Source organism: Rhipicephalus sanguineus, chromosome 8 (genome assembly GCF_013339695.2).
Source record: "Rhipicephalus sanguineus isolate Rsan-2018 chromosome 8, BIME_Rsan_1.4, whole genome shotgun sequence".
NCBI lineage: Eukaryota > Metazoa > Arthropoda > Arachnida > Ixodida > Ixodidae > Rhipicephalus > Rhipicephalus sanguineus.
Window position 1 is genome coordinate 50,269,122 of NC_051183.1, and position 27,083 is coordinate 50,296,204.

Genomic DNA, 27,083 nt, shown 5'->3' on the forward strand with positions numbered 1-27,083 from the left:
TTTGTATGCGACTAAAAACGTTAAATATCGAAGTTCTGTTTTACTCTATGAATGGTACGTTTAGGCAATATAACATTCAAACAAACTCTGCTCTTTAATTTTGTCTAATATATGCATACACGTAAACAAAAACGAAGTTTTACTCAGAATAAGTGGTGCAAAAATAGGTGGATGGGCGAAACAGACTTCATCAACCAGAACACAACGATTGCCGTTTTGAGCATGGGCGGGTTGCGCAACAGGAAGGAGGTGCGCTCGCCATCTGAATACCTTCCACTCGATCAATTTGGCTTGCTGGTGCATCCAAATTCAATTTGGCGCTAAATCACCCCCCCGCCACTCGGATCCTCAGTCCTAATCAAGATGGCGTCCCCGAGTGCGTGTCTGCATATATATATATAACTACCTTGTCACACCTGTTCATGCTCCCACGGACAGAGGTCGTCCACGTTTGCCGCCTAAGTGCTTTTATGTGCGTTCCACAGCGTACTTCGCGGCCAGGCTGGCTTCCGTCAGCGGGGGAAATTAGTGCAGATATTTATTGGACTTCATCTTCCTCATCTGTAAAAAAAACAGCATCATGCATTCGTTCGGGCGTCGTCGTCTGAACTGTAGTATTTCGATATATATATATATATATATATATATATATATATATATATTGTGGCGAAACCTTGGTACTTCATAATGGGTTGCGCTCTCCAGCGGCTTCTAGTGGGTCGTCCTCTTCGGCTCGTTCCTGAGACATCGCCGCCCACGCTCAAAGTCCGTGCCATTGCCTTTACTGTCGCCACTGCGTATTGCCGCTGAGTGCCGTGAAATAAACACCTTCACAATATGTATATATTGCCACACACGCTCTTATATTTCTGTGTTTTCTGTTACCGGTAAATTGCACGTGTATCTGCTGCCTTTCGCAAAGCGAGCCAGAATGTCTGAGAATATTCGAGATTGCAGTATATCATTTTGTTAAGATTGCGCACATGACGCGAATAGTCAAGATTATTCCAGAGCTTGCGCGATCACCAGTGGTAAGGCTGGAAAGTTCGATGCCTGACGTATGAAATAAGGCGCATCCCAGCGATGTTCAGTTTATCGACGACCAATGCCCTGTTCGCCGCTATCAGTGTACAGCGTGTATTGCTGTAGCTTGAGTTTTCATTTCCCGGCCACAAGTTCGGCCAAATAAAGATTTTCAGCTTGAACACGACGACTGATGTCTTCGTCGACGTCACGACCCCGTGACATCTGGTCGGGGTGCTGTTCGCCCATATTACGGACGGCCCCGTCAAGCCGTGAACCCAGCCCAAGTCGTATAGAAGACATCTACGCCAACACCGAGCAGCGAGCAAGCCGCAGGCAACACGGTCTTCCGCCATCGTACGGGCCTCTACCTGAGAAGACCCGGCAAACCAAGACCCTGACCTCGATCACGTCAGCGATGACAGCCACTGTGCCGCCTGCACCGATTCTGCTCTGGCAACCCAGGGAGCCACCAACGTTCCGCGGTTCATCATTCGAAGACCTGGAAACCTGGATTGAAACATACGACCGTGTCGCCGCCTTTGACAATTGGAGCACCAAAACAAGCTGCGTGACGTCTGCTTATACCTGGAAGACGCAGCAAGAATCTGGTTTGAGAATCGGGAGCCCTTACTTCAAACCTGGGACATTTTCTGCAGCACATTCCTGCACACGCTCACAAGCGTCGTCCGCAAGGAAAGGGCCGCTTCTTTGCTGGAGATCCGAGTGCAGCTACCAAACGAAAACGTCACCGTCTTCACGGAAGAGATGACTCGACTTTTCGGCCAGGCCGACGCTGCGATGCCCGAAGACAAAAAAAAAAGTTCGCCTGCTTATGCGGGGTGATAAACAAGAACTGTTCACGGGACTTGTCCGCCACCCGCCCACGACGGTCACCGAATTCCTCACCGAGGCCACAACTATCGAAAAGACACTTCACATGTGGACGAAGCAATACAACCGCTCTCCGCTGTCTGCAGCCTATTCCTAAGTGCACTCGCTGGCCGCCGACGACTTGCGCGAAACCATCACCGTGAATTGTGCGGGAGGAACTGCGCAAATTGTTAACTTCGCCGCAGCATAAAGTGGATTCAGTCGCCGACGTTGTCCGCGAGGAAGTCCAGCAATCGCTTGGAATTCCCGAAGCACCGCCGGCTCAGCGAGAAGCCATGAGCTATGCTGCTGCAGCCCGACGCAACCCCCCTCTCCTCGCCCACATCAAGACGCCGCGCCGCCGCAGCAGTTCCGCCGCCACCACCGACGACATACCGCCCACCAGACGTCCAGCGATAGATGCCGATGAAGACCGACGCTTGGCGCGCCCTCGACCACCGCCCACTCTGCTACCATTGCGGCGAAGCCGGCCACACCTACCGCCACTGCCAGTACCGACAGATGGGACTACGTGGCTTCGCCTTCAACGCACCGCCTCCACAGCGTGGTGAGATGCCACGCGACATCGCCGACTACTTGGCTGCCACTGAATGGGCCCCTCGACGTACGTCGCGTTCACCGTCGCCTGCATGCTACAGGTCCCCTCAGCGGCGACAGCAGTTCAGCGGCCCTAACAAGGGCCGTTCCGCGAGCCCATACCCGGAAAACTACGGGCAGCAACCGATGGAGGTGTGGTTGCTGTACGACGAACTACCGAAGATCCTCCGCAGACGACGACGACGCCGCGACAAAACCTTAAGAACACGCCGCAAGCCGCACGGAGCCCTGACATCGAAACTTCGTGACCCGAAGAACAGCTGACGACGCAACGTCGAAGCAGCGGGACGAACCGACGTAGCTGAGATCCGACGCCGCGGCCTCACCACAATGCTACGCGACGAACTGGCGACATCGACGTTCTCATCGACGGTCACAACATCACCGCTCTCCTCGATATTGGAGCCGACTATTCCGTCATCAGTGGACCCTTCTCCGCGAACTTGAAGAAAGTAATGGCTGCTTGGGAAAGCCGCGAAATCTGTACCGCTGGAGGCCATCTAATAACGCCGTCTGGAGTTTGCACAGCAGGAGTCACAATAAATAATCGAACGTATCCTGCGAGTTTCGTAATCGCGCAGCACTGCTCCAGGGACGTCATACTTGGCATGGACTTCTTAAGCCATCACGGCGCCGTCATCGACTTAAGAACCAAGTCGATAATCCTATCGTCGGAAAAAAAGAAACCGCCGGATACAAATCTATGTCAACATGCCCTGAACGTGCTCGAGGATCAAGTTACCATTAAGCCTCGCTCCAGCGTGATAGTTCCGGTCAGCACCGAAAAAGCTGAAGACATCGAAGGTGTCATCGAGAGCGATCAGCGTTTGCTGCTAGACCATGATGTTTGCGTCACAAGAGGCATTGCTCGGTTGCATGAAGGAAAAGGAAGCGTGATGCTAGCAAACTTCAGCCAAGAATACACACACCTGAGCAGGGGCACGATGATTGCATACATCCAAGAAATCTTGGCCGTCAGCGATACGTTTGCCTTTTCAGATTCTGACGAAGCTACGACGACGATCTCGAACCTCAGCCACCCTTCGGCGTACACCCAAGTCTTCCTGCTCGCCAACAGCAACAGCTTCGATGTCTTCTGCAGGAATACAAGGACTGTCCCTCGTCATCATCGCGGGTCCGACAAGCGCCCCTTGCTAAGCACTGCATTATAACAGAAGAAAATGCTCGACCACTCCGTCAGAGTGCCTACCGGGTTTCGACGCGGAAACGGGAGGCCGTTAAGAAACAAGTCGACGAAATGCTACGCGACGACGTCATCCAGCCGTCCAAGAGCCCTTGGGCGTCTCCCGTGGTGTTGGTGAAGAAGAAGGATGGGTCCCTGCGTTTCTGCGTCGATTATCGTCGCCTGAATTGGATCACAAAGAAGGATATGTACCCTCTCTCATGGATAGACGACGCCCTGTATCAACTCCGCAACGCGCAGTACTTTTCGTCAATGGACCTCAAGACCGGTTACTGGCTAATTGAAGTCGACGAGAGAGACCGAGAAAAGACTGCCTTTATAACACCGGACGGCCTGTTCGAGTTCAGAGTCATACCTTTTGGTTTTTGCTCGGCACCTTCGACTTTTCAACGCGTTATAGATACAGTACTGGCTGGCTTGAAGTGGCAGACGTGCCTTGTGTACTTCGACGACGTCGTTGTGTTTGCCTCAAACTTCGACGAACACCTCCGGCGCCTTGAAGCTGTACATCAAGCAATCAAGACCTTCGAACTCACCGTGAAGCCAGAAAAGTGCCGTTTCGCGTACTAGGAGCTCTTGTTTTTGGGTCACGTGATCAGCAAAAATGGTGTTCGTCCGTAACCGCGGAAAGCAGCTGACATCGCTGCCTTCCCGCCGCCCACCGACAAGGAAGCCGTATGCCGATTTCTCGGCTTGTGCGCCTGTTACCGACGCTTCGTCAAGGAATTTTCACGAATCGCCGAACCGCTAACTCACCTCACGAAGACCGACGTGCCATTCAAGTGGGAAACGGCGCAAATCGAAGCATTTCAACAACTGAAACGACGCCTTCATACGCCTCCGATACTAGTGCATTTTGACGAATACGTTAATACTGAAATCCACACCGACGAAAGCAGCGTAGCACTCGACGCCGTCCTTGTGCAGAAGACTGACGGGCTGGAGAGGGTCATCAGTAATGGCAGCCGGTCGCTATCAAAGACAGAAACCAACTATTCCACAACAGAAAATGAGTGCCTGGGCATCATCTGGGCTACATCGAAGTTTCGCCCCTACCTCTACGGCCGGCCCTTCAAAGTTGTGAGCGAACACCAAGCCTTGTGTTGGCTAGCTAACTTGAAGAACCCTTCAAGTCACCTCGCACGGTGGAGCCTAACACTTTAAGAATTCGACATTACCGTCGTTTACAAGTGCGGAAGAAAACACTCCGACGCCAACTGCCTGTCTCGTGCCCCCGCCCGTCGATGCGCCGCCGCACGACGACCACGATGATGACTGCTTCTTGGGAACCGTAAGTGCCGATGACTTCGCTGAACGACAGCAAGCCTACCAGGAATTTAGGGGCTTTGTGGAATACCTTAAGAGCAGGACCGCCGTTGTTCCGAAGGTATTCAGGCGAAGATTGGCGTCTTTTTTCTTCAAAAACGACGCCCGCGTAAAGAAGAACTTCTCTCCGGCCCAGGACAACTACCTTTACGTGGTACCTTCAGCACTGCAACCAGAAGTTCTGCAGGCCCTGCTCGGCTTTTCCCGCAAGCTCGCGAGGATAAAAGAAAAATACTACTGGCCACGCCTTACCGCCGACGTCGCTCGCTACGTGAGGACATGCCGGGACTGTCGGCGACCCAAGACACCGCTGACAAGGCCAGCAGGACTTGCGCAGCCCATCGATACTTATGCGTCGCAGCTTATACTTATGCGTCGCATAAGTGTAAGCTCTGTCGCGAAGCACTCCGCTGTTGGCGGCGGCGTGTTACTCGTCGCTCCTGATGGGCCCCAAGCAAACTTTTCCCCCTCCCGCTCCTTCTCTCTCTCTCTCTCTCTCACCTCCTTCCTCTCTCATTTGGTGTCCATATAAACACGGAAATATGCACGAACATTTCGTCTTGAGAAAGGTCAGGCTCTGACCGAAACGTCGACGTAAAAATGAAGTTTTCTTGAAGTGCCACCTCTCATACTTGTGCGGCAACCAAAGACAACCACTCCTTCAACTATATATATATATATATATATATATATATATATATATATATATATATATATATATATATATATATATATATTATATATATATATATATATATATATATATATATATATATATATATACATATATATATATATATATATGCTGTATTGCAGCTGAAGCTCAGTGAAGTACTTGTTCCCTTGAATGGTACGCACGGTGCTGGACTGGATGGACGGAAGACACTTGAGAATCTCGTGACGACACAAGCGTCTAAATCAGGAGAGAACGGCATTGTTTACCTGTTCACAAAGTGAGTGAGTGAGTAAGTGAGTGAGTATTTATAATGAGTCAGACAGACTTTTTATACAGTTACTCGAAAGATTCAACCGGTGATAGGTATTTCAATTGGAAAGTGGGAAAGGGTGAAACTGGTCAAGGAAAAGTACCAATGAGTCATACTGGATGAGTCAGTGCGTTACCACCGCAGTTGTAATGGAATTAGATGGCTACTCTGTCACCTCGAACCAGGTCTGTGTCACAGATAGCCGTACATTTCAAGACATTTTTAACAGCGAAACTGTTTACCTATCGGTTACTTGTCGTCGCAAACAACTATGATCATCGTGAGCCTGCACGCGCTCTGTTCCTCCTCTATAAAGAGAAGCTGTTTAAGCTATCCGTAGCTTGTGCGCCGTCGTGCGGAAGTGGTCAAGCGGCTATGCGCCAAAGGAATTCGGCAAGCCCCACTACCTTGTTCAGTAGGTTGTGAGTGTCAAACGGAAATGAACATGTGAAAGAGAGAGAGGGCGAATCAAACGGAATAAAAACTGAAAACCATACAAAATGAGAGAAAAGAAGTGATAGAAAAAACGACAAAGCGCGAAATAAAGAGAAAAAAGAATAAAAACATAAAAAATAGAAAGACAGAGAGAGACATAGGAATAGAGAGAAAGAGCATAAGACATAGAAAGAAACGGACACCAAAAACAGTTTAAAAAACAGAGAGCAAGAGAGAGAAACAAAGAAGCAGAAAAGAGGTAGAAAGAAAGATAGCACGACAAAGAGAGACATAAAAAGGTATAGAAAAGACAGACGCAAAAAGAGAGAGAAAAAGTCGTTGTTTCGCCTCAACGGCTCGCCTCAACGGCTCAATGGGGCTCGCCTCAACGGCGAAACAATTAATGCGATAGCAACAAATTGGAATGCAACGCGAAGAACGGAAAGCAGCTTGAAATTTCTGGCGCGTCGCTCAAGCGCAAAGGACGCACGAAAAGAACACAGAGAGGGTGAGCGCGAACTATCAAGTGTGACAGTTGTTACACTTGACGCGGCCGCGTTTCGCAAACGCGGCCGCTGCAGCTAGCGAAGTGACATTTGTACGCTCTGTAGCTTCAGCGCGGACATCGTGGTGAAAGCAGAAGACATACAACCCTCCTGCTCCCTCTATGAGACGCACGCAGGCGACCACGCCCCGTAGGGCGAAGTGCACCGAGGCGCGCGCGCGCAACACTATGTGCGGGGCGGTGACCTTTAAAGCGCGCCCCTCGCGCGCTTCGCGCCATCTCGCTGGTGAGTAAGAAAGCACGCTGAAGTAAATGGTGTATATAAATTGCTCGCCGTTAGCATGCTGAAAGACGCTACTCTTCGTGGCCTGGCCGTCTAACGCCGCGCGCTGCCGAGTCGGCCCTTCGATTCCGCGCGTCGGAAGGTATTTCTGAATTCTTTTTCTTTGTAGATTATATATATATATATATATATATATATATATATATATATATATATATACACACACACATACACAGTGCATGACGGCGGCGACGGAAAAAAACCGCCCGATACTGTACATATAATTGCTATCGCAATACAACGGAGCAAGACAAAAAGAGGGAAATAAGGACAAGCAAAGAAAGAGAGATGGAAGCAGAGGTGGAGAGAGAAAAAAAGGGAAGACACATTAAGTTAGAAATAATGAGAAAGAGACAAAAACAAAATAGAAAGAAAGTGCTACAACAAATAGAAGATACTGAGAAAAAGAAAGAGAAGAAGAAAAGAGAAAATAAAGTAAACAAGGAAGGCCACCCGGCAGCGCTGATCCTTCAAGCTTGGCGCCACTTGTGCGAAGCTGCCATAATTTTTTTCCGCATTAATTTAGGACGTTCGAGGAGTATGCTCTGCCGAGTAAATATTTTACCCACCTTGTTCTTGATGTATGCGACATCTTTAACCGCCCCGTCACATTACGACATGGTTGTGACTGTAAAGAAAGCAATAATTCAAGCTGGTAAAGATGAAGCTGCTTGTACGGTGAACTTAAGGGAAGAAAAAGAATGACACTTAAAGTGCAAGGATAGCGGCAAAAGACGTCGCCTATCATCGATAATCTTATGGTCGGTGAAACGAGTCCGCTTTTGTACATGCCTTTTTGAACCTTCCAGCTTTATCACAGGTGTTCGTGTTAACTCTATAATTAGGTACTCGAGCTCTGCTCGTATTCCTAAAGGGCCCCTAAACCACTCCGAGTTCGAATACAAAAGGGTTCTATTGCGATGGCAATTAAATGAACACTCTCGGCGGGTTTTTGCCGACGCCGTTGCCGTCATGTCCCGGAAATGCATATATATGTATGTATCAATAAATCCAGAAAGAAAAATAAATCAGAAGACAAAAATTAAGGCAACTTCGCACTAGCGGTGCGAAGCCTGAAGGAAGGCAAGGAGCTGGGTGGCCTTCCTTGCTTCTATTTATTTTTCTCTTTCTTTATCTTTTTCTATTTCTCTGTGTTTTGCCTATCTGTTTTTCGTCACTGTTTCTTTCTTTCTCTCACGATACATTTTTCTCATTTTCGCTCTCTGTATCTCTTTTCTCTTTCTCTCTATTTCCTCTCTTTCTCTGTGTTTCCTTCTCTATCGTTGTTTTTTTCTCCTTCTGTCTTGACCTCTGTTTTTTCTATCGCTTTTTGTGTGTGTGTAATTCCATCTCCCTCTATCTATTTCTTTGTACCTCTTTCTATAGCTATTTCCCTCCTGCTCTCCCTCACCTCCTTTCTCATCCTCTTGCCATTCAAGTATCTTATTATCTCTCTACCTTTTTCTTTGCCTCTAAATATTTCACTCTTTGTTTTTGTTGGGCTAAGTGTTGCCTTGTTCATTTTTAGTGGACCTGTCGTGAGTAGTTCGATTTCGAATGGCAGACGAACAAGGTATCCCTGCCTGTGTGGTCTCAGACTCGCAGGCAGCTTGTCGCATGTACCACAAGGGCATATTACCAAGAAGGGCCATCCAGCTGCTGAGAAGCAACTCCTCTTCGATCACGGGATTGTGATCGGCCTATGCGGACCAGGATGACAATGAACTGGTTGATTGCCAAGCTCGAGTACTCAACGGCCGAGGCCCAGGACCACCCGCCACTGAAGAGGACACAGATGAGGTGACACGGCATGGCATCCTAAACAAAGATTAGATCGCCGCATGGGGGCACCATCTCACAGGGACCTCGAAAGACACCAAGCGCCTTACTGGCGCTGCCTGCGGACCAACAGCTTTCCGAATCTGCTTAAGCTTCACGTCATGTACCCAGAGAGTGTGAGTGTTGGAATACCTCCGCAGTGCGGAGATATTCCAATACTCACACATATAACCTAGCGCTGTCCCTAGCGACCCACTATTGTCCACATGGGACGTACGTATCTAATACACACGCGCTCGTGGGAGGTGCGACTCGCTGAACGGACCCTGGGAAGCCAACTGGCAACCGTAAGTCGGGCCCGCCGAGCCGCTAAAGGATAATGAGCCTTGGAACAAGGGGCCCACCCGCAATGAACTACTTTTTTTAAAATTAATGTGGTCCCTCTATCTCTCTACCCAATTTCTGCGGCACACACCCCTTTATGATAATGAGTAGTGAGACTTACCCGTCTATGATCATGTTAGTTTTTTTGTTTGGCCGGAGAAGGAATGATTTGCCAATCAGCTTTGCTATTAAAATTCCGGAAGCGTGCCACCGAGATTCGAACCTGCTACCCCTCTCCCCGCAGCGTACCGCATTAGAGAAATAGGCCACGTGTCATCTGTTCTTTGGAATACTAACGGCGAGCTATTTATATACACCATTTACCCCCTGGAGGTACGCAGAGCTCGGAGGTGCTTCAGCGTGTGCTGTATCACCAGCGAGATTGCCCGAAGGGCGCGCATTAAAGCAACGCTCCTAGATTTTTGTTATGTGTGAAAACTTCCCTTGAGACGCGCACTAAAGAGAGGCCTATTCTGTGCCCACTGGCGACGTGGAACGCCGGGTACACAATGGGTTGAACACCACCACGTGGCAGCAGACAAGAAGGCGTCACTCAATGCGCCGCACTTTTCAAGAAAAAAAAAGTGTCTAACAGCGGTTTGGGTTGTCGCGTGCTGCTCAACACGAAGAAAAAAAAAACAACTGTGCAATTGTTTGTTCGCGCTCGTCGTGTGTGCGTTGTTTTCCTGAGTCATTCGCGCTTGAGCGGAGCGCTGCGAGTATCGAGCTGCTTGCCGTTCTTCGTGTGACATTCTAGTTTGCTGCTCTCGCATTCATTGCTTCGCCCTTACGGCGAAACAGTGACTTTTTGTCTCACCTTCACTAGCCCTTCTTACAGGCCTCATCTCCTCCTCGACACTTATTTCTTTATGAAACACGTGGACAATATCAGCAGGAAGCGTTCAGCCCATCAGGATTTTGGGCCTTGCGGCTATACGCTGGTATCTCAGCTTCTTGCTGCTGAAAACGCACAAAACGTCAATTGATCGCGCAGCAAATTCACGCGAGACACGGTAGAACAGGCGTGTTACTGTGGCAAAACAGGGTAGGAGACAATTCACAACTCATATGCCCCGTATATCGCCTTCAGGCGCGAATTGTGATGTGCTGTCAATGAATGTGTCAAATGTAGGTATAATTATAAGGCACCTAATATTACATTTCAAGAAAGAAAATAAATAATTTCATGTTTTGTGCGAGTTTCAGTAATTATTTTTTCTTAGCATATAATTAGATATTTAATACTCTGTAGTAAGTGATGGTGAATATTGGCCTAAGAAGGAGGAAATCTTCGGTGCCGAATGTGTGCTCAATTATTTTATGGTTGTATTTATTTCGAGAAAAAGTACAGTAATGCTTTTTACGTTTGTCCTGGAACGGCGTACGTCAAACGACCCGTCGAACATCAGAGCGCCTTGACTAAAGTGATCGGCTACAGTCACACGCAACACACCGAGGAAGCTTCAATACATACAATGAGCAATGTATCTTGATTTCTTTTAGCTACAAGTTGACAGAACTACCATAAACAAGTTATGTACACAAACGTAGCCGCTGCCCCTGAAGGGAATATAGACCGATCGAGAGCTTATGTTTTGATGACGTCACGTGAGGAGACTGCGGCGTCATGAATTGCGCCAAAAAGACGGAAAATGCCAGGAAAGAATAACGCTCGCCTTTATTGTATTTTCATATGTTGTTTCGAGGCCCTTTAACAGAACGATCTGAAACAATCACAAAGATTCCCACACACGCAAGTCAAATATGTGAAATGTGTGAAATATGTGAAATTTCTTAAACATGGTGCCTTATAGTTTCATCTCCGAAGAAAAACGTTCTCTCGTGTGGCCATACGTTTTGCGCTAAGTTTTTGAGATTATACAGACTTAGATTTCCTACACAACGTGGTCGTCTAAGTAATCGAACCTAATTTTGGTTCATCGCTGAAACAAGGCAGACCATTATGATGAAACCATTTCAACTAGCTCACCATACTTTCTTTTATATAATGACAACCTTTCGCACTTTCGTCGCCCACTTAACGTTACCCATGACGTTCATTCGTGTTACATACTTATTTTATACTTAATATATCTTTATTTGAATAAAGATATATTTTCGCAGGAGAAGCATATATACGCAAAGCCTTGAAGACGACAACGTACCATCTTGGCAACCTCGTAAGACATTTACAAATATTTGCATGTTACTAACCGCTTTATTGGTGATGGCATTGCGCATCGCTCCTTCTGCGGCGGCTTTTCCGAGCGTTACATAAACGCCCGAAGGAGGATATCAACCACGCTGTATGAATAGACTGCAGGAATCAACCTGACTAAAATCTTTCATTTTGTTATAGAAAGATTGCATGCACCTTTATATAGATATCGAAGATATTTGATGAGCGCCAACTCCAAACACAAAGAAGTGACTTCCCTCTTGACAGATTTTCAAAATGCGAACGAGTGCCGTAAAAAACTCACAGGGTCCCTTATTCATTCGCCTAAGGCGACTCGAAAGCGAAAGCCACCTCCTTCTCATTCTTAGTCGATGTATCGATCCTACCCCGCATTCCTCTGAAAGATGCCTACACCTAACGTGGTTTCTCACAGCCTCCAGGATCGGAGGCATTGCAGGCTTTCTGCAGCCCACCTGGTTTCTCACTGCCTCCGTGATCGGCCCACCTTTGACCATGTGACGATGATGTGATGTCATGCATGTCATGCGATGACATCATGATGGCGGCATAGTGCCGTCATGATGATGTCATATGGTGACGTCATCCAGTGATGTTTTTTTCCATCACTCTTGTTGGCACCACCGATGCGAAAGTCGGCGTTTTTTGCGTTTGATGAGGCAAGGTTTTCGCCTTAATAAAGCTTTCTCTGCTCGCGGACAGCACGCGTAGCACATGTGGCGTTCCTAAAAGGTATCTAAGGTTAAAACTGCAAACATCTTTGGGACGTCATTTCGTGAGTGAAAATTCGACTCATAGTGCAGTCCTTAAATTTCTTTGAAACGCTTTAGCCCTAGCTCAATTATCTGTGCTTGCATATCGCTGCATGAATTAGTAAGGTCTGAAACGTCCAATGAAGCAAACGAACCATCTTCATGCGTATGCTTCTACCGTATCGCTGTTGCTTCAGTAGTTAAAAGTTATAATTCGGCAAGGTTAGCAGCCCAATATAGCGCCACCAAAACCCATTCGCAAAAGAGCCTGCAGGCACTCGCTGCAGACTGCGCCTCTCACATTTATGACTCTGGACTTGAGGGGGCTTAACGAGGTTCTTAACGGCACTGAGCAGTCGGATGAAAATACTTGGCGGAGATAAATTTGTGATCTATAAATATGTGGATATCAGCAGGCGCATCTACGTAGAAGGCTGTTATGCGGGCCGAATACAGTGAATTCTGCGCAAATGGTATCTTGCAACGTCCAACACACTCGCAACAAGTTCTATAGAGGCACGTGTCACTTTCATGTAAGTAACTATTCGCATAGGGAACCCAAGCTCGAGTTTGGGCGCGTGACAACCACGCCGCAATGACGCTCACGCGGCCGAGAAGGCGGTTTGTCACCGGATTTGGCAGCGGTGGCGGAACGGACATGTAGCGCACCGTCCACGTCTGTGTAAGCCAGCTTTGCTCGGCGGGACGACGCTTTGCGGCGGTTGCAAGGTCTGTTGTGGTCTACATAGGAGCATGCGCGGCCTAGTAGACATGCAGATCTGCACAGATTGTTCTAAGCGAGAAATGCTGTTGCTAAGAGCCTTAGTATTGCCGGCTCTGCGCAGTATCCTAGGTTATCACGTCTTCATATGACCACGTATCTCGGAGCAGACAGAAAGGGCGCATTGTTTTTACTGAAAGAGTAAGGCGCGCGTTATCAGCGCAAACGCGTCATTCTTTAGCATTGAAATACGGCAAGTGCCTTGAGGGGGAGCGGAATTTTGCTTAAATAATGGCACTCTTAAATGTTGCCATAAATGTATAGATTGTTTTAATGTGTATTAAGCCCCACATGCTCCTCGGCAAACCACATCAGACCCCGCAACCACCGCAAGGTGTTGCCACTCAAAGCAAGGCCGGCAGCTCGCGCGCTCTACACAGACGTGGACAAGGCTGTAGGTGCACACACTCATAACACGGCTTGGGGCACTGCGGCGTCGCGGCCCTAGAAGCGGCTCTGCCGCAGCGGGGACGAATAATTAAGAACTAGGTACTTTATTAGATGCGTGTGGTTACAATAAGTTAGTTTGATCCCCTGAATTACACTTCTCAAAAAAAAGTTCTTAAACATCATGTAGCCCGGCGTGGTGGTGTAGCGGTTACGGTGCTCGGCTGCTGACCTGGTGGTCGCGCGTTAGATCCCGGCCGTGGCAGTCGCATTTCGATGAAGGCGAAATGCTGGAGGCCCGAGTACTCTGCGATGTCTGCGGAAGTTAAAGAATACTAAGATGGTCAAAATTTCCAGAGCCCTCCACTAGGAGTCCCTCATAATCATATCGTGGATTTGGGACGTCAAACCCCAGATATGATTATTATTATTATTATTATTATTATTATTATTATTATTATTATTATTATTATTGAAACGTCAAGCAGAAGATGACTTCACAACGGCAATTTCGAGGTTACGCCGTGCAGAGCGAACAAAAATGTATTAGCAGGGCCTCTTCGAGAGTGACTGCTCCTTCATTCGCCTGGGCGATCTCGTACATATGGTTCACTTGGTTCTGGCTTGCTTTTATGAGACCCCAGCGTTTACTTCGTTCTTAGCCCCTGTGGCGAATGGCTCATTACATTGTTCACGGTAAAGACATTGTCATTTATCTGTTCAGCAGTCCCCCACATCTCGACAAAGGCACGAAGCCTGCGTTGGCGAACACGAGAAACCATTCTTCGACCCTCTGCTCGTAACATACAATCATCCAATCACTAAGCGGTCGGTCAACTTTGCGACTTCGTAGCGTCCGGTTATTGAGCAATAGTGGTCGTGTGACGCACCACATATTCAATCCGAGAGCTGTGCACATGCGCGGGGCGGCAGTGTTATGGCTTAATGAGGGTGTAGCGGATATTCCCAGTTACGATATTCCCGCCATAGATGGAGCAGTGGCACCGCTTGGCGTTGCGTTGGGAGTCTACGAAATAACAGCACAAAAAATTAAGGGATCTTCGTACCAGTGGTGCCAAGCCTGAATGAAGTGTGGTGCTCGGCAGCCGTCTTTGTTTCTTTTTGGTTTTCTCTTTCTTTTCTTATTTCGTTTTGTCTTTTTCTCGCACTTTATTTCAACTTATTTCTATTTTTCTTCATATTTTTCTCTTACTTTCTGCCTTTTATTTCTGGCTTGCTTCCTCTTTTTTTCTATTTTTTCGTTACGTCAAGCGACGACAGCACAGGACAGCCCGAGCCCCTAGAGCGCTCCGCAGTTCTTATCATCATCAAGGCGCTCGAAGAACAAGAGGCAGAAGCCTTCGCCTTCCCACAACGGCGCGCTTAATATTCTACAAATAGCTATGCTGTACCTGGTTTTGCTCGCGTTACGCCAAGCTACGTGAGACGACAACAACGTATGACAGCATACGAGAGCTCGGGCCTCTCAAGTGCTCCTCACTTAAAATACACTTACGAGCAAGCGAAGCTACCTCATCTGTGAAATCGGCACGCGGTGTGTCTGCTTGAAGCAACGTCATCAAGGGGCAAAATGTGTGGGGCTCTGTGCCTACACCAAGAAATAGGCCGCTCGTCGACGGCGGGATAAATAAAAAGAACAATCCATCGGTAACTAGACTACATTAAAACATAATGGCGATAGGGCAAAATATAAGAACAAGCTTGCGAACTGTTTCCACGCACAACTTCCGTGCTGGTCCCGCTAGCCCTGGCCACGGCGGACGGCATGCCGCGCACACCTGCACATCTCACGGCAGTTTGCCGGCAACTGCCCCTCTACCGCACGCAGCGTCCGGTTATGAAGCTTGTCCGTAACCGGCCGCATGCGCAATGGCCCTCGCTGCTGAGTCTCGTCACCACCAGTGCTGACATGGGCGAGGGTGGTGATCTGGTGATTTTCGAGGGTTCCTGACACGTTCCCCTTCTGCAAAAAAGGCGTCGCCTCACCGCCTTCCTCTACGGCGTCCTTTGTTTTGGCGGTTTTCCACGCAGCAGCTCCGGTCTCCGTTTTAGGCTGAGGCTTGCACAGGGCACCACTGGGCTTGTGCTTCGTGCGCTCGACGAAGAGCACCTCTGCGCTCAGTTCGGCGCCGTGCCAGCGCTCGACGTAGTTGGCCGTTTCCTCTGCAGTCCTCACTGTTCGGAGGCTGAAACTGGGTGCGCTGGTAGTGTTGTCGATAGTGCTGAACTTGGCGGACACCACCTTGACACGTTTGCTGAAGAGCGCCTGGACATCGGCTTCTCAGTTGGGTTTGGCCAGTCCACTGCCCCACAGGTTGCGCACGGGCTCCTCGTCCGCGGCTGCCTTGGGCCTCGCATTAGTAGCTATGCCGGCAGCCCTTGTCGCTGGCGCTGCGGCGCTCTTGGCCACGCGCTGCTGCCTTCGGCGGCATCCTTGGTCTCCCCCACAGCTGCTCCTACACCAGTTCTCGTGGCGATTGTCTCGTTGCCGCGATCTGCGACTGGCATCGGTGTCTCTGTACTGGCCATCACTGCGGCGGCGTGGTCGTCCTCCTCTGCATCACCGCCACCTTTGTCCTCCTTCCGAGGCTCATAATTTTGCGTCACCCCTTGACCGACCGGAGGCGTCGTGTATTGACAAGAGCCTCTGCCTTATCCGCCGTCCGTGCTCGAGTCGGCAGCAGCGGCATGTGTCAACGTCGACACACTCGACGTCGCGGCGGCTCGGTCCTCTTCCGTCGTCGTGGCGACGCCCGTGTTCAAGCCGACGTTTTCGTCGGCCTGCATCACCAAAGCCGCATCAGCCTCGTCGGTGGCGATCCCGACCTCTGTTGCAGCGAAAACGTTCTCCCTCTCGTCTTCCCTGACGGCCTCCTCATCATCTATTTGAATAGGACTCACCCTAGTTCATTGCTGCATCACCGCCATCAGCATCGTCCTTCTGCGCAACGTCGACCACATCGACGGGGGGCTCACGTTGCACCGGTGTGCCCGGCTGCCCTAAAGAGTGCACCAGCACTCTTCCACCGCCGACGGTCGGGATCGCCACGCCCCTCGCTGCAAGATAGTTAGCGGACTCGGCGTGTCCCCTCGCCGCGCAGAACACTACAGAAGCTACACTGAGGCGTGCCATGGTTTCCAGCAGTTTTTGCGGTGCCGCATCTATTCTTGCTGGCACAAGACGGGGCCAATTTCACGTTGTGCGCCAGTTGTGGGGTTTGGTGTGTACTCCAAGAAGTGGGCCGCTCGTCGACGTTGGGATAACTCAAAAAAGAATTTATTAGTAACAAGACATCCATCAAACGTTGCGGCGAAAGGGCCAAACATAAGAAGAAGCTTGCGAACAGTTTCCGCGCACAACTTCTGCGCCGGTCCCGCTAGCCCTGGCCCCGGCGGACCACAGGCCGCTCAAACCCGCACACCTCGCGACAGTTTGTCGGCAACTCCCCCTTGACTGCTCGCCCTGCCCGGTCGTGAAGCGTGTCCGCATCCCAGCGCATGCGCAGTTGTCCTCGCTGCTGCGTCTTGTCACCGCCAGTGCTCACATAGGCAAGGGTGGTGATCTGGTGATTATCGAAGGTTACCCACAAGTGGAACAGAATAAAGAAGCTACGAGGCGCTGCGGAGGAGCCTGTGGGTGAGCACCATCAGAGAACACCATCATCATCATCACTTGTGAGCAAAGAACGAGGCTAGACGGGAAAAAATATTTGCATACGGGTACTGATTAACTAGAATGGCGTCGCACACGCAACCGGGAACACATTTCTCTTGACGACGCTTCGTTTCATAGTGCTGGCGTAAAAGGTTACCGGGCAGGCCTTAAGAGCCCTGCTACCTGCAAAAATTTCAGTGACGTTTCGCATCGAGAATCGGCCGACGTGCAAGTCACCGCAGCTGCCACAGAAGCTGAAACGCGGCTCCTCCGCCTACGCGGACCTTCGCACCACTTCCTATCCGGTGGTAGCTCTACATTTGCTCCGCCTTGTCGCATTACAGCGACAACGCATCTGCGTGATCGTCTGTAGCGTCAGCCGGACATAATTTCCGTGAATGTGTCGAGCGATCTCATGCAGGAGCAACAGTCTCCCGATGCTGACAACCTTCCCCGTGGCGAACATCAACGCTTGGAGCACCTACCAAGGCTGGCTTCAGAAAGCGCAGGTCTCGTCTTTCTCAAGTTCCAGTTGGTAAGTGCAGCCGCCTGAGCCAGTCACACGCCCAAGCTCTAACAGTTGAGGAGCGCCTGATACTCTGACGAGTACCGTTCATGCGAATTGGTGGCTTCTTTACAATGGCGCCCAACCCGGCATTTGGGCTCTGAAGATGAATGTGTCCATGGAAACTGATAGCATGATCCACGCACTCCCTCTAAACCTTGAGAGTGCGCGTCACAAAGATGTCGGACATTTGACATTTTTGTAAAGAATTCGAAATAATTTCCAGGACCTGTTAAACAGCCAGGCCGGAATAGTATGCCATCTTGGTATCGGCACCTCATATGATATGTTCGATGGATGATCTCAAGAACTGTTCCGTTTATTCACCTTCTAAACATCTTACTGTCGGGCTACTTAATTTCAGGTGACACATCGCGAAAATGCCTGATTGACGTATAGGACCTGTCTCATTTCATTTCGCAAAGTCGGCTTCATACATGTGCGAGGAGTTGTATTGAAGGTAACCCTCAAGTCCGTTTGGAGACGTCTACAGGTCTGATTGCAGCGAAATTGATTACCTTAGAGGAATCTTGTCTAAAACACACCATTATAAAGTTTCACAAAAATCTGTTCCTGCAGTGACAAAGCAGATGTATGTGGCCTAACTCCTAATCTTCCAACATATTTCCAGCTGATATTGACCGGGAACGACTTAACACCATTAGTGATGATGATATTATGAAAGGTTTCAGATATCTGGACAATTTTTTTGTGCGTCTAAAAAAGCTTCGCAGCGAATAGTGCTAAGGTTCAGAATGTATTAAAGAAATTTAACCACTACCGCTTATGTCTAACTTGCACTCACGAAATGACATCCAAATGAAGTTTAGAGTTCCGAGATCTTCAGCTTCAGGTAACGCCATATCTGCGAAGCGCACCGTCCGCGAGTTAAAAAGTTTATTTTTTTACTTCATATAACCTAAAGGACCATTCGGTCATTAAATAAGGGGTTTCAGACAGTTATACAAAGAAACTTGTACATAAAAACTTTGGTAATATACAATGAAAATCGTTTCTCTGCAATATTCGTCCTCACATACAATGTATCTAAAAAGAGAATCGCTCCTTTGTGTTGGGAGTGCGCTCGTGTCAGATCATGTACTCCCAACATGCCGAGAAATTTTTCAGAACAATTTAAACGACGAAATTAAGCTTGGTTCCTGTAGTCGGTGATTGCAGGGTTAGTTCAGACACTCCTTCAAAAGTTCATATTGCACGCACAAAAGCAGCGGTAGAAGTGAGACGTCTCGTGTGGAAAAGAAGCGCAAGTGGTTCCTTATGCACACAGGGTTACACAAAATGTTAAAAAGGTTTTGAACCACCGAAGCGTAAGCAAACTGCTTTCGTAATCAAAAAACGTTGAGCTGCTCTGTTCGCATATTTCGCGTGAGGAGTGCATCGGTGGTCTATGCAAAAAGAACATGCAATTATATATGTGCAGTGGCGTGGGAGTGTTTTATCAGATCCCACTAACTTGTGAGAAATACAAAATATGGGGTACATATTAGCGCAAACTATGAAAGAAAGCACGGGAAAAGAGTAGGAGAAAGCAGAAAAGGTCGATTGTTAAACTTTAACTGTTTATTCGAAAGGTGAAGGCAGCAACAAATACTCATTTGGGCATGCGTGCGTCAGTAAGGGGAAAAATCACTTTTTTATATCAAATAGTTGCATCTGGTTTTGGAACAGACAAACAGACGTATCACTGATACAACTCGTGCCTCTGTTCTTATTTTGGAACGCCTCCAATAAATCCCGCGCTAATGTGTCACTGTTACTGTCTATTATCTGGATCTCATGAAGCAGGGGCTCACAATTGCAGGCTACACAATGCGCAGGTAAGTGCGCGTTTCCTTTATTCTTTAAGGATAAAAACGTAAGTCTTCCCACATGACAGCGGTGTCTCATATACAACGCCCGTCTTGCATTTCACATAATGTCTGGTGTGCTTCTTCTGGCAACCGAGCTTTCTGTCAACGCGGCTAATTCGCGGACACAGTCCGGCCAATGTGCGTGGGGCCGAGAAAACTACAGGCACATCGTATCTATTCGCCACCTTCTTGAGGTTGTGGGAAAGTTGGTGGACGTACGGGACCACTGCGGGCTTACCTCCTTTTGGACAGGGCTATACGTTTTCTTTTTTTATGCTCTTCACCTTCTGGCGAAGGGTTTTCGAAACGGCCACTAAGACCGAGCTCGGAAAGCCGGCTACATATAGCCTTGCCAATTGGTTCTCAAAACTAACCTGTATGGCGTGAGGACACGTCTTCATAAGCGCGGACTCAAGGCAGTTGCTCTCTTTACTAGCTTAGAGTGGACAGAATCGTGCGGGAGCATCTCTTTCTATGCACGGGGGCTGTACTGCCAACAAAGATGGTTTTTGTCAAAGGTTAATGACAGGTCTAAAAAAGTCACAGTTTCGCCGCAAGGGCGAAGCAATGAATGCGATAGCAAGAAACTAATGCTGCTCTCAGTTTGAACAGCGCTCCTGTTGCAAAAGCGGCCGAAGCAGCGAAGGAAACTAGCGTGCTTCAAGTGTCGAGCTGTGACACTCGATAGTTCGCGCTCATCGTCTGTTTGTTCGTTTAGCGGCGTCCCTTGAGCTCGAGTGACTTTCGTACGCTCCGTAACATGAGCGCGGACACCACGGTGAAAGCTTGAAGCAACCCTCTTCCCCTCACCACCAGAAAACCGCGCGAGCAGACAGCGGAAGGGCAAGGTTCTCCCTGCGCAAATATAAGGAGCGAGCGAGCTCGCCGACGACTTTTAAATGCGCTCGTCGTGCTCCTAGCGCCATCTCGCTGGTAATGAAGAAACGCTTATAAGCGCCGGCCGTCTCTGAGCCCGTCCAGCGGTAAAGGGTGCGTATATAACGCTCGCCGTTAGCTATGTGGAGGATCTGCGTTTCGTGGCATAGCGGTTAGCGCCACTCGCTGCGGAGCAAGAGGTACCTGGTTCGATTCCGCGCTTTGGAAGCATTTTTCTGAATTATTTTTCTTTGGGGCTTTCATATATATATATACATACTTATTCATATACGGCGCATGGCAAAGACGGCGACGGCAAAGTTCAGCCGAGACTGTCCATATAATTGCTATCGCAATAAAACTGGAGAGTGTTAAAGGAAGGGGATTCATGTGTAAAGAACATGCCCTTCCCTGCAGCCGAAAGGCATCTAAAACTTCACTAAGGCACTCGTCAAATGTAAAAGCGTGGTTAGTCTTTAAAATGATTAAAAATTCCTCAACATACCTAAAAGCCTTAAGGAAGAACCTATCGTCAAAGGAGGTCAGCAGGTCACGGTCAACAGAGGCCAAGAAAATGGCGTCTGTTGACCGTGACCTGCTGGCGTCTGTACACCTTTCGAATAAACAGTAGAAGTTTAGCGCTCGACCTTTCTGCGTTCTCCTACTCTTTTCCCGTGCTTTCTTTCATAGTTCGCGCTAAAATGTACCCCGTAGATTTCAACCAACTCGCCCAGGAACACGTCTTACTCAAGAAGTACAAACGGTGGACATTTTACTGGGAGCGACATGAGCAGGAATATCGGCTGTCAATGTGAGATTAATGGAATCGCTAATTTTCTACTTGCACTGAGGGGAAATTTCACCTACGAAGAGAATGGGAAGAAGTAAAAAAAATATTGCAGATCTCACACACTTTGGGAATCAATCTTACGTGAAGGCGTCAGCGAGTAGTGGCCTGTACGGCGCTCTGAGTCAAATATTACTAGGTCGGTTGACGTCTGTGTGCAGTAAGAGTAGTACTGTGCATATCGTAGGCTAACCACACGTTTTTCTACACTGGTGTCCAAAGGGGAGCACTGTCCGACGTGAAGCCGGCACTCACGTTTCAGCACAGATCTCACTTTTGCCGAAATGAAGTGCCAACAGCGTCCGTTGGCGTATTCCTGCGGGGACGAGCAACGCTAGTCTATAACATGTTGAGTCACATAAATACATGGGTAATTGCTGCTATGCTACATTAAAATCGCCAGCTATAAGAAAACGTATGTATTTCTCCTGCTGAGGAAAAGTGTGTTATGATATCCTGAGGCACATGCCCGCATACCATGCGCCACACGTGTACGGGTATGTGTCACATTTGACTGTGCGAATGGGTTTCATGACGTAGGCGGGAAGCAACAATGTAGTAATTGATATAACATTGTGGTTCCCGTCCTCCATGATCAGAGAAATAAGTGAATAGGACAAACATTTCGTATGGCATGTGGCGATGCTGATGTTATCATCGTGGTCGAGGCAAGCAGAAATAAAAAGGGGGCGTGGGGAAGGAGTCATGTCAGAGCTCTGGCATGTAGTCATACATTTTACGCATACATTTTACACGTGCTCTATTCAAATATTCAAGATTATTGTCATAACTAAATTTAAAAAAAATTGACAGATCCCACGTACCGTGGGAATCGATGTTATGCGAAGCATGCGCGGGATGGTGACTGTGGCGTAATTTTTCACATTGAGCGAAACGTTACGGAATGGCGCTGGAGAATTATGGAAGTGGTATACGCACACTCATATGTTGAAGAGTCGCATATCTATTATATGTAACATGTTGTTTACAGTTGCGTAGTGATGGCAACAGACACATGGGTGTTACCAACACCAGACGCGGTAAGTTGATATGTAGCGCTTATAAACTGGATACTGGATAGCGCGAATCCGAACAGGACAAAGAAGGAGCACAGAAGCACAGGACAGGCGTTACTCGCAACTGAGCTTTATTCAGGAAAGTCTCCCGAGATATATACCCAGCCGAATAGCACGCGCAGGCGCACTGCACGTACGTTACAGTCACAGTTACAGTTGTAATGCTTATACTTGTCCGTTATGACGGAGAACGCACGCCTGTTTCACGAACCCGTGTGTATGTGTAGAAGGGGTTCTTGACAGTTCTCGAACAAGGTCATCATCACCGTGATCAGTGAGCACCAGCAGCTGGACCAGACTTGTTAATCGGATCCGTTCGCGATTGCGGTTACGAGGGGTCTAAGTGTAGTTAAGTGCGAGGTATAGTACAACTGGTGGAAATCTTGGATGCCTCTTAAGATGAAGTGATCTATGATGCCTCCTGTCGTGTTCGCGGCAGCGAGGTCTTTTGATGCCCTCTCCACATCCAATCCGTGTTTCACGCACTATAAGGACCCAGCATTTTTGGGTCTTGAAAAATCAATGTTCAAGACACCGGTAATGATGAGAGGCCTGGTTCTCTCAGCAGATGTATTGTAGGAAGCATTGACGCCGGTTTTTGCGTAATCCCCGTGGTCCACGTTGCGGACCATGTGGACGAGTGCATGGCAGTTGAGCGTCTTCCAGGGGTGTTCTGTCTTCAGTTTCCTCACTTTCCTTGCGTTCGCCGCGGTGGTGTAGCGGTTAGGGTGCTCGGCTGCTGACGCGAAGGTCTCGGGTTCGATCCCGGCCGCGGCGGTCGCATTTAGATAGAGGCAAAATGCTAGATGCCTGCGTTCTGTGCGATCTTGGTACACGTTAAAGAATACCCAATGGTCAAAATTTCCGGAGCCATTCACTACGGCGTCTCTCATATCATATCCTGGTTTTCGGACATAAAACCCCAACAATTATTATTATTATTATCACTTTCCTTGCGTGTCAATGTGTGTGTTCGTGGTTACTGTGTTGGCTGAGACTCTGTGTCACCTGTGGCACATACCCGCTTAACATTACCTCTGGTTTACGGGTATGTGCCACACGTCACTGAGAGAAAGGGTTTCATGACGTACGTGACAGGTATCTTGCGTTATTCATGTCATGACCAGTGACTCGTGTCGTCCTACACTGATCCCCTGCTAGGCCAATTTTGGTATATTACAAGTTATGGAGACTACCAGGAGAGCGCCCAGACGTAGGCGGCTAGATAGATAGATAGATAGATAGATAGATAGATAGATAGAAAGAAACGCCCAAAGTGCCTGAGGTTCGCTGAAAAATGCTTCGCATTTAAAAAACCGCGGATTGTAATTGCAAAAGTCAGGGATACTATGTACATTTCTGAAAATTGCAATTCCACCTTTTTAAATTCAATCTAAGAGAGCATGGCCATCCTGTATACTGAACAATTAGAGCGCTGTCACCGTTTAGTTTACCAACTTATTTTATGTTCTTAGGGAAATGGCTTATTACCTCCGCTGTAGAAATATACTTTGTAAATGTATATATATAGATGGTAACTATCAGGTAGCAATTTCATCTTCCTTATGCATCGCTCTGTTTTTGAGGAGACATAAAATGACGTTGCCTTGGTCATGTCTTTTTCAATGTGTTTTGTGTATGTCACGTATATGGCAGCATGTATATCTTGTCTATCTCGGATGTGAAAGAATGATTCGATTAAAGTTTTGTAACGCTAGAAAATACGGACAACGTTTGTTAAGGTGATATTTTATTAAAGGTCAGCTTTCTTTTGGGTGTCCTAATACGAAATTATAGCGTGTTACGCATGGTCTAATCAGATGAGTGGCGCAGTGATTTTGCGAGATGCGTATATTTATATTGTATGGAAGATGAAAGACAATGGGGCAGAGTTAAGACTGCACACACGAGCGCTCATAAGCACGCCTCTGAAATTTTTGAAGCGTGCCATATCAGTAAAGGAGGAAGTTGACAGACTAGCCTGTCATCTGTAAACATGTTAGAGACGGAGATTAGGTATTTAGGTCGTACGTAGTCATGATGTGGAATATGCGGGTCATGCGTTTGGTATTCTGCGTACCAGATGAGTTTATTCAATGTGTGCCACATGAAAAAGTTGGGAGCGCTTCCTTTACAGGGCGGAAAGTGGGGTCAAACGAAGCACGGCGGGTGCTTCGCTGACCTACTGATTTTCTTTCTTTCTAGCGCACTGTGAAATTCTCCTTCCCAACATTTGCCTTTCTCCATGCCGTGGATGGGTGCTTCATCCACTAGCTTAACAGCGTAACACTTCAGTTGCTACAGGCAACAATGATGATCATGCGTTATTATCTAAGCAACAATGAAAATGGCAGCGGGAACTAAGTGACCACGATAACATATCAGATTGCCATATCATAAACGACTGATCGACGGCAAGCCCACGATGGAAACGGCGTTGGAAAACGGCGCGTACAAATACGTATGTGACCGGCGAATCTTCGAGAACCGCATTTTTGTACACTCGCCGTCACCAGCTTTATCGCGTACAATGCTGCCGCCACCACCAAAATCTGTATCTTATACTAAACTTCGCTTGAAAACCAAATGTTAGACAGGTCTCGTTTTCGCGCTTGTTGCTGCCTACTTGTGTTTTTTCGTCGCAGTACAAGATTCCCCAATCGCATCAGTTGTTTGTATATATTTGATAACATAACATTATCCCGCAGATCTCCAAACTCGTGATACATTTTGTACTGAAAATACAAGCGCTGCGGTCGTTTACTACACCGATCAGCAACCAGAAGAGTACCCTTTTGAGGCCACTGCACTCATGTGAGAATGATCTTTTTGTTATGGCTAAAAGCTTTCTCTGTTAATACGAAAGCTCTCCCATTAGGTCCTATTTTCTTCTTCTTCCTCGTTGTGAATGCATATTTATGTGTCTACGAAGCTGAAAAGCCGTTATTGATGAAAAATAGCCTATGTGAGGTGCTGTGATTATAATGAGTCTTTAGAAAAGGACGCAGAATCGTCGCAATTTAATGGCTACAGTGTGAAATTTTGCACTTTAAAGAAGACCTCCGTTAAAACGGTCGTACAATGCATTACTTCTTGCAATCATTGACGTGTTTACCAGTATACTACTTCTACTGAAGTGTTATTGCGTACAGACCTTTCTTAATCCATATTTCTTAAAAGCGATTGAGTGAACAAGAATTGCTTGGAATTGTGTTTAAAATTGTTGAAGATTATTTTAGTGTCACATGAGATTCCCGTATAGTGTTTCCCCTGAATATTCACAAAACGTATATTTAAGCTAAGACACAATTCGCATTTCTTACATCGTGTAACTGCTTTTCATGATCGTGTTGTAAAACTGTAAAACAGGAATACCATTCTTGTAATGGATTGGTTTACAAAACTACGCGACCATTCGAGTACTACTTCATTGTTTATCTTGTAGGGTAAAAGAAATCACATCATGCAATTAAGTGACTGTCTCATAACTGAGACTTGTTAGTAAATGAGATTTTATTTTTTCGCTCAGCACTGCAGCACCGCTGAAGCCAAGTTAGCGTAAAGAAGCCATCTTAGCGGTTTTCTATAAGGTAGATAAATAGTCATTGAGTCATCCAAACAAGTAGACTGGTCTAGAAACGTTGCATCCAAGTATAAAATGGGACGTCGAGTAAAATGAAATGGATTGAAAAATATTGCACTAAAATAAGTTTGATGGTTTTGTGAATTACGGGTGCCTACACTCATATGATGCTTACCCATGCGAGGCATTACGTTTCAAATGCTCTATAGAAGAACTGCGCAAGACATGCTCAAAGATGTTTTTCGATACGCAAATGTATACGTCTGCTACAAAGAAGAGTACCCAACGCGGCGCAGTATTTACTTATGAAATACACAGCTGTGGTACTGAGAACACGAGCTTAACATCTGTCTTGTCAAGCAGTGTCAATAAGCAGAAAAACGGGGCGGGTAGGGGGCAGTGCCAGTTTAAAAGGGGTGTACTATGATAAATGTAGGGGAGCTTGTTGAAAATGATTAGATCAACGAGTAAACTTCTTTCCAGTGCAAGAGCCACAATTAGACATAAGCGTCATTTTAAGCCTATGTTTATGTCACCTGCAGAACGAAGGCATCTCTTGATGATCTCCGATTTGCGCTGTCACGCAGGCGCTGATTCCATTTTTCCATCTTTTTCCTTGTCTTAGTATCCACTACGCTCCTTTTACTACTTGCGTGTGGTACGCATTACGTTACCCGCCAGCATCAATTTCTATCGTTTTTATGAACCAGGCTATCAGCTACGCTTGTTTAATGTCTGACCAATTCTACTCCATTCCAATCACTTAATGTCCCGCCTACCATCTTCTGTCCCACTGGGCGCAGTGCGGTCCTAAACTTTCTCTCGAGTCATTTTTATCGTCAAGTTTCATCTCCATATGCTGGAACTTTAATTATGCAATGATTGCGTACCTTTGGTTTTAGGGAGGGCAGCAGTTTGCCTTTCAGGATTTGGCAATGCCAATCGTATGCGCTCCAGCTTGTCTTGATCTCTCAACTGGATAAACTTTTCATGAGT

At 47.6% G+C, this 27,083-nt stretch overlaps 1 protein-coding gene across 2 annotated transcripts in view; it reads left to right on the forward strand.

Moving 5' to 3' along the window:
- The window catches only part of LOC119401877 (uncharacterized), a 61,392-nt gene that overhangs the window by 30,517 nt on the left and 3,792 nt on the right, over window positions 1–27,083 (forward strand). For both annotated transcript variants that reach the window (XM_037668883.2, XM_037668885.2), the window contains 3 exons: window positions 5,861–5,997; window positions 11,601–11,656; window positions 25,213–25,318. In XM_037668883.2, the coding sequence (XP_037524811.1) occupies window positions 5,861–5,997; window positions 11,601–11,656; window positions 25,213–25,318 (299 nt within the window). The remainder of the gene's footprint in view (window positions 1–5,860; window positions 5,998–11,600; window positions 11,657–25,212; window positions 25,319–27,083) is intronic.